This window comes from Gavialis gangeticus, unplaced genomic scaffold (genome assembly GCF_001723915.1).
Source record: "Gavialis gangeticus isolate Ggan-Ray unplaced genomic scaffold, GavGan_comp1, whole genome shotgun sequence".
Classification (NCBI taxonomy): Eukaryota; Metazoa; Chordata; order Crocodylia; family Gavialidae; genus Gavialis; species Gavialis gangeticus.
Genome location: NW_017729025.1, coordinates 132,133,532 through 132,141,613, shown reverse-complemented (window position 1 = coordinate 132,141,613; position 8,082 = coordinate 132,133,532). Strand labels below are relative to the sequence as shown.

Below are 8,082 nucleotides of genomic sequence, written 5' to 3'. Positions count from 1 at the left end.
TGCACGGCACAAAGTAGCTGACTGTGGGCATGCACCAAACTGTTCATATATGAGTGAATTCACCTAGCATAACCAAGTTTTGGTATAAAAAGGTCATCGCATAAGAGCGAATTTGCACATACAGAACACACATAAAGCCAGGGAAACCTGTATCACCTTCATTTTGCCGAACAGGCAACAACTTTAAGTAGCAAAGGACAGCACAGAAAAGGGTGAACTTCTCTTTTCTCCAATCAGAATAACACAGTTGACCTCAATGCAAACCCACTGCATTTTTTTTTAATCTATGGAGAAGAGAGAGAGACAAATGAAGATTCCAGTGCAAATAGAGTGGGGAAAGCTTGGCTTTAAGACAGACAGTGTAAGAGGCAAGAGAAGGAGACAGAATATATATCAGAGAATGCAGAAAGTTACAGGTAACCTCCAGAAAGGTATGAAGCCAGTTTTCACTTTATTGCATAGGTCTTTGTATGGGTCACGACACCAGACTAAAACTTCAGATCTGATCCCCAAAGTCTTTAAAACACAAATTAAAGAAATTGGTCTGCCATTTGAGGTCAGCAAAAGAGTTCACCAATTATTAACATTTCCATGGCTTCTATTCTGAACTACAGGCTAAATCCTGAACACCGTGCATTATATATGCAGAACACCTGTAAATCAGCATTATGACTTCAGTCTTAAACTTCAGGGACAATCCTAATGCCACACATAACCTACATTAGAGTAGCCTCAGAGCTACTTGAAATTACTACAGCTGCTAACAGCAGCCAAAGAATGATTAAATGAAGCAGGTCCCCAACTAAAGTGTCTTTTTCTCAACTACATTCAATACAATGAAAGTTGGTAAAGAAGCCATTGTGCTAATCCAATGATAACCAGGGATTCACCCATGCTGGGAAAATTGTAGCATAACACATTAAGGTGTCTTTGTGGCTACCATAGCAGAGCCAGAATCTGGCCCTGATCTTTTATTTATCATCATGCTTTCTCTAGTTGGCATTCAAATAGGTAGCACCAGATTACTGCATTATGCAGTGCTTTATGCATCTTTCATAACACCATTTCAATGACAAACCCTTCAGCTGAGGGGAGGGAGAGTCGGGAAGGGAAAACAGGACTAAATAAAACAGGGACTCAGTAATGTGCCAGACATTAAAATCCAGAAGTTTATCACGTGATGCATACCTACCACAAACAAGTTCCATATTCAATAAGTAATTTTGAGGTAGGTTCCTCTCTTTATTGTGTGATAAATTGCTTAAATGTCTGACATGTCACCATTTATCATACAAAACGTCCATTAATTAAAAGGATAAATATAACATCTGCCAGTGACTCAGGATTCATTCAGCCAAAGGGAGCAACAAGGAGCATGATTCTGTAGTTCAGTGCATGATGCACTCTCTGGAAGGAAGAGACTTAACAACCAGTCCCTTATCCTAATGCCATTTCTATACTTTGTCCAACAGTTTTTATGTAAGAAACCAAAACAATCCTGTAAACAGGGACCAGAATCCAGGTTTCATCCTTGCCCCCTGAAAGTGCCCTAACTACTAAGCTGTAGAATCACACTCCCTCTTGTGCTCTTTATCAGCCTGAGGGATCTTGAATCCTTCTGCAGAATGGCACAACTTCAAAAGGAAGAGAGAAAAGTACTCCCTTCTCCTCCCCCTTCACACATACACACACGCTAGCCAATAGCCAGCTACACACACACTCGCCAGTAGCCAGGGGATTAGGACAGTGTCCTGGGAGGCAGGAGATGTGGATATGAATCTCTACAGGCAAAGGAGCAATTGGATCTGGGTGTTCCACATCCTGGGCAAATTCCTTCAATACTAAACTATAAAAGAGAAAGGCATCAGCATCCAAGTGGTGAGCCCAATCCTGTCTGTGCATATCTGGAGTTCTCTGGGCATGACTACTAGACCAAAAGCCTGACAAGGTACTTAGAGGGAGTCACGCCTAGTTTCTGGACCCTAGTCAATGTTAGACAAGAACCAGATACTGTCAAGACTGGGGCACTCCTACACAAGTGCAGAAGCAGAATGTTTAGGAACATCCAGGTTACAAACTACAGAGCTCATAGACTTAAGGCACTTCCAGAGTTAAGCAGCAGTTGAGTGGAGATTTTCAGGATCATACCTCTGTATAAAAGCACATAAGTTCTGGCTATGTCTTTCTTTGGATCAAAAAAGCTACTTGGGCGTCTAAGTCCCATGGATTGCAAAGGGAGGGTTGCATGGGAGTGTTTTTGGGGGGAGGAATAGAGACAGACACTCAAAATATCACAGCAATGAGGGACTGCATACATTCCCAAAACATGTATCTACTAAGTTATTGCTACTTGGTAAAACAACAGCCTATTAATATAGATGGTATCTATCACTGATGTGGACTGTTTACTCAAGCTTAACTCAAATCAGTGACCTTACTACAAGCATGAACCAAAATCTCCACAGTCCATCTGCCCTGCCCCAGATGGAGCACAATACCAAAAGGCAAATTCTGTAGTCACACCTTAAAATTCACAGGTAGCCCCATAAATAAATGGGTTTACATAGTCATATAGAGATGAAGCAATACCTATTACAGAAGTAGCCCTACCCTAAAGATGTTTTCCTCTTCTCTGCTAACTCTTCCCAAGACGGGACTGCCTTTCCAAAAAAAGTTTCCCCCCTGCCACTATGACTTATTGGGGCTAGTCCTTTCAGTCTGCCAATGGCAAACACATGCTGTCCTAAAACAACCATATTTAACTGTCTGCCATACTTCTAACATTTCCAGCTAAGTGCCTATTAGGTCACCCCATCCCTTTTCTTTTCTTGTCATACTGAAGGAACTGCATATATGCAAGCCCTTTTATACATAAATCAGGGATGTTCTTAAGTACTTTAGTTGGGGAAATTATCATTACAGAGAAACTAATCATCATTCCTGAAGTTGTCCAGGACTCAATTCCTGTGGGTGCTACGAAGTAAATATTTTCAGGAAAAGGGGAACAGCAATTACCATAAGACAGTTGGGACTTTTCCAGCTTCATTACAAAGCATGCCTTCCAAAGCACTGACTCTAATTTTATTGCTAATTTAAGTAGGCTTTTTTTAATTAACTCTAGCTTTGGTTCCTTTTTTTAACCTGGTTCATGAACAATAGTAATTTGGTTTGACTAGGAAAATCCCAGTCTTTAATGTCTAGCTTAACTATGACTACAACTCTCTAGACCAACCACTTTGGAGTCCAATCTCAATATGCAACATATGAAACATCCATCATGTGTTTCTGCACACACATCTTTGAAGAAAAAAAAAAACCTCTGCCAAAAATAAAATGCAATGCTGATTGCTCCTGAGCACTCAATTCATTCAAGACAACCATTAGACACTCATTCTAAAGGCTATTATTGATTTTTTTTGTGATTGAACATGCCTGTAATGAAGATTACTAAGCAACTGAGAATCAGTTAGCAAAACATTTAATAATGTTCTGTGTTTAACCATGTTCTCTTTAAGAATGGCATATTTATGTTTATTACTATAATTCTTTTCGTGCTCATTTTGATGCCTTTCTAACAATATCCCTGGCTGTCCCACCCTTTCAAGAACAATGTGCTTTCTGTCACAATCCAACAATCAGCCTAACACACACCAGCAGTCTCAGAATTTAAACATGTGACCTCATAAGACAAAAGGATGAGACAAACACTGTGAGCCACGCTTCCTACTACAACTGATCTTGTAGAAGGAAAAGCTTACAATACAGTCTTTGTCCATTCCATTTCCCAACTAAGTGCTTAGGATTCTATACGCTTACAGACCACTAAAAGGATGCTTTATGCAAATCACACCTTTATAAACTAAACTAGGTTAAGAAGTCTAAATTATCAAGGTTTTCAGATAATTCAGTAATTTACATGTGAAAAGAAAATGGATGTACTTTTTCCTAATAGCTTTGTCATCTCCACTACAAATTTCTTGCAGATGAACTGACCTATTCCAGCTAAAATCATCAGAGAAGCAGAGTCTGCCAAAAGCAAATCTATCAAGTAAAAAAAGGAAATGTCTTGTCTACAGTAATAAGATTTGGTCCAAGACACTATACAATATAGCTGAACTACAAATCCCCAATTCCAGCTACTGTTTCCTAGTCATTGCTGATGGAGAGAAAGTGAGGGAGGACAGAAATCAGGAAGGGTATAGTGAATAGAAAACAGAAAATTACATACAGTATAGTTTAATAAATATAAAATTGCATTTCTGGCTCTGGTGAGTAGGCTTATGGTTGTTAACTCTCCTGCAGTTGCTGTCTGCACCTACATGTACTGGGCTTCCAGAGGAGTTAGTAAATACAGGGTTGCTAGGGAGCTGCACTCCCCTAGCTCAAGCTACTTTAAAAGTTTTGGTTGCTCCTTGGCCCCCTGCCCCGCACATTTTCCATCTCAAAGCATATGGGGACGTGACAGCTACACTCAAACTAATCTCCACTGACATGAAGTCTGAACATGGCTGCTAGCGTCTAAAAGGGGAAGAATCCTGGGACTTACCCTTACTCGAGCAGTTCTTCCTCACACAATTAGTTCACGGACTTCAAACAAAGACAGGGCTCAAAAGTTATTCATGTATGGCTCTGGTGTCAGGGCATAAATCACAGACCCAGAATCAAAATGTATTCACTCATTATCACCATGGAATACTTGCATTTTATTTAGTGATAAATACATTTGATTGCTTCTGTGCTTGGCAGAAATGAACTAGGACAGATTTGATAACTCTGCTGATAACTGTGTATCAGAGAAGGAAACTGCCTCAAGAATAAGTATAGTGAGGTGCCAGGGTCGGATCCTGTGGGCCTGGTTTTATGCAATATTCTAGGGGCTTCCATACTTCTATTGCAACATTGCCACATATAATCGCACAGATATTGGATATATTTGTGCCCTTCCCCAAAGACGGAAAGCCTCATATCTTTTATACTGAAAGAAACAAAAAAAGGGGGGGGGGGGCAGAGGAAGAGGAAAAATTCATTCCAGAAAAGTCAGGAAATTAAGGACATCTATTTTGTCTTCTATACATTTCTCTCAAAAATTATGCTGCTTCATATATGAGATGCCCTGAAAAGATGAAACACTTGGCAGCAATGTATGATGTACCCCAATGGAAGTACCTGGCACTGAATTCCAAGTATTACTTAGGTGTTTCAGTAACTAACTATCTGCTAGTCAAGAAATTTTAAAACAAGAACCACATTCCACTCTATACTTTCTTTAGAGTTCAATGTACATCCACGTATTAAATGTATTCATTTAGGTCTGTTGTAGGTACAGCAACAACGAAATACAGCCACCTCAGAATAGTGTCTGATGAGCATTAAGTAGCACACGATGACACTGCAAACAGCTCAGGACAAAAAATGAAAAATCACTGGCATTTGAGGTTAAATCTGTTGGACTGCAGATCAGCTTTCTGAGGGAAATGATCTATCTTTTAAGACATTTAAAAACTAGACTGTAGAAAATACTAAATTGCTAGATGATTATTGTTAGCGCTGTTTCTCTTGTCATCCCACCTCTTCTGATATTTTTATTGCAACAATATATCAACTCTAACAATTTTCCTACTGTACATGCAACTTGGTGCTAAACAAGAACTAACCTAAGGCAAATAGATGGTGTGTTATTAAGATGAATGATGTGTTGTGATCTGTTTGAAGTACTCTTGAATTGATTAATAAAATGAGATTTTTTTTTAATCAGCATGTGCCATGTAGACTTGATAGAATGAACTGTCTCCATGTAAACTGAGGCATTTTATTTCAATTTCAAACCCTCAATCAGAACCACTGACACTTCATTTAATACAATATTCATTAACCTTAGCCTTTTAAAGAATATTGTCCAGTAATAAAGCTCAGCACACTAAAAGATACATTTGCACTACGTTCATTTCATAGCCATAAAAAAAGATTGCATTATACATAAAACTATCCATCTGGTCTCATCATCATTTTCACACACACACACAAATCCTCTCCAAAAAACAATATGCTGTTTTGTTTGCAAACTCTAAAGAAGTGGAAATTAAACTTCTGACAGCATGTAATATTTTACAGTACAGTGCGTGCCTTTTACTCAGGAAGAAATAATAGAAATGACAATGTTACATTTTTCAGAATCATTATTTAATTGTCACAGCCTTCTGGTGTAAAGTGGGTACATCCCTCCTGAGCAGACAGAGACCATGGAAAAGTGAAGCAACTTACCAAGGCCACCCAACAAAATCTCTTCCCTTGCCCCAGTCTCGCATCCCTACATCTTGGTATCTCTGCAAATGCCATGTTCCATGGTCCTCTTTCTAGATAAGTTACAACGTGGCCAAATCTATACCAGACTGCCTGTAATGGAAATGGGCACAGAGACCTTGTGCATCACAATCACAGCACATGCCCAAGTTAGCACAAGTGCAAAATTAGAAGTCTTTATCATGCACAATTTTCTGCATAACCAGCTTACAACTGATCCATGTACCCCTAATTAATAAACAGGTGAAAAATAGTGTGTGGTGTTGGTAGAGCAGATGTAACGGAGAGTAGGTACTGTTATATGCCAACTACCAAAACAAGAGTGCACAACAAACATTTTGAAGATGAACAGCTACTCTTCAACACCTTCAGAAGAACTGAGGATGTACAGCTGTGTTGGCTGGTACCAGCCTTGCAACGAAGCAGTCAGCTATAGAAAGCACAATTTTTGGACAGTGCAGTGTCTAGCCTACTATTCTCCTTTTTTAATCATTTTCTCTATACTCCCTTTTATTCAAGATACTCATGACTTCAGGAAGATTCATCTCTAATAAAATAGTGTTCTGAGTGAAAGTTGAGTGGCCAGCTGTAGGTAAGACAGCAGGCCAGACCCATCGTGGGGGGTCACCTGTCCTACACAGATCTCTCTCGCTCTGTAAGTAGACAAGTAGGTAGATACATACACGCATGCCCTTAAGTTATCATATGCAGAACCTCATCAAGACGCCAATCCAAAAGTCAACTGAGTGTTGAGCAAAACACAATTATAAGCGAAAGCGGGTAACTGCTAATAAGTATCATCACACAATCACCATGGTTTCACATGCACAGGCAAACCTTAATTCAGTTTAGGGATAATGACTGCCTACATGACCAGGTGGTTTCTTTAAGAGTAACAAAAACTTTCTAAATGTGCCATTTATTCCCCCTCCCCCGGGCCACCCCCAAATACAGCTGAGATTTTATCACCAAGCTGTGGGCACAAGTACTTCCAAGAGACAAGCTGCAAATGTTTCTGAAAGGATTTTTAAGGGCACACAAAACTGAAAAGGCCCACGAGCAACGGTAACGTCATGAGTTGGAAGAACGCTCTCGTTTTGGGAACAGGAATGATTTGATTTCTTATCAAGCAACCAAGCCAGCGTGCCGATATAAGGCCTGCTGTTTTCCTGAAAAGAGAACTTGACAGAAGCCACCTCTGGAACTCATCCGGCATTTGCAAGAGGGCGCCGGGCATGGAGCAGGGAGGAGAGTCAGGGACTTACCCAATACAGCTGCTTTGGAAATCCCCTGCCTTAAATGAGGGAAAGCTGCAGCAGTGCCCTGGGCTGCGGCTCTATCAAGAATATCGATGCTTGCACATTGGAGGGGAGGAAGCCGGAGAAACCTGAGGGCCGCCTGCCAGCCGTTAGGGGCAGGACCCGCCATCTCTCACCCCCGGAAGAGAAGCGGGTGACTTCAACCCCTCGGGGAGGGCCGGCTGCGCGCGAGGGGAAGCCCGGCATGGGCGGAGGGGGCTCTGCAAAAGCACCCGGGCAGCAGGACAGAGCCGGGCACCGAGGGGAGATGCCCGGGGAGCGGGCAGGCGTGTGTCGGATCCTCTCACCTCTTGTATGCGCTGCGTCCTCTCCCCCCCCCCGGCTCCCCCGGGGCCGAGGATACCTGTGGGACACGGAGGGCCCCCCCCTGTGGCCCGGGGGCTGCGCTGGGTGGCGGGGGGAGGCCGGAGCCGCGGACACACGCGCCTTCCCGCCCCCCCGCCCTTCCCGCGGGTTATTATTA

At 41.7% G+C, this 8,082-nt stretch overlaps 1 protein-coding gene across 3 annotated transcripts in view; it reads right to left on the bottom strand.

Moving 5' to 3' along the window:
* Positions 1 to 8,082, bottom strand: part of GALNT18 (polypeptide N-acetylgalactosaminyltransferase 18) — a 645,416-nt gene that overhangs the window by 537,867 nt on the left and 99,467 nt on the right. The window contains exon 1 of one of the 3 annotated variants that reach the window (XM_019519579.1): positions 7,566 to 7,743. The exons of the other annotated variants lie outside the window; for them this stretch is intronic. Within the exon in view, the coding sequence (XP_019375124.1) occupies positions 7,566 to 7,728 (163 nt within the window). The 5' untranslated portion in view covers positions 7,729 to 7,743. Of the gene's footprint in view, positions 1 to 7,565; positions 7,744 to 8,082 lie in introns of those variants that run through there. 3 annotated transcript variants of the gene reach the window in all.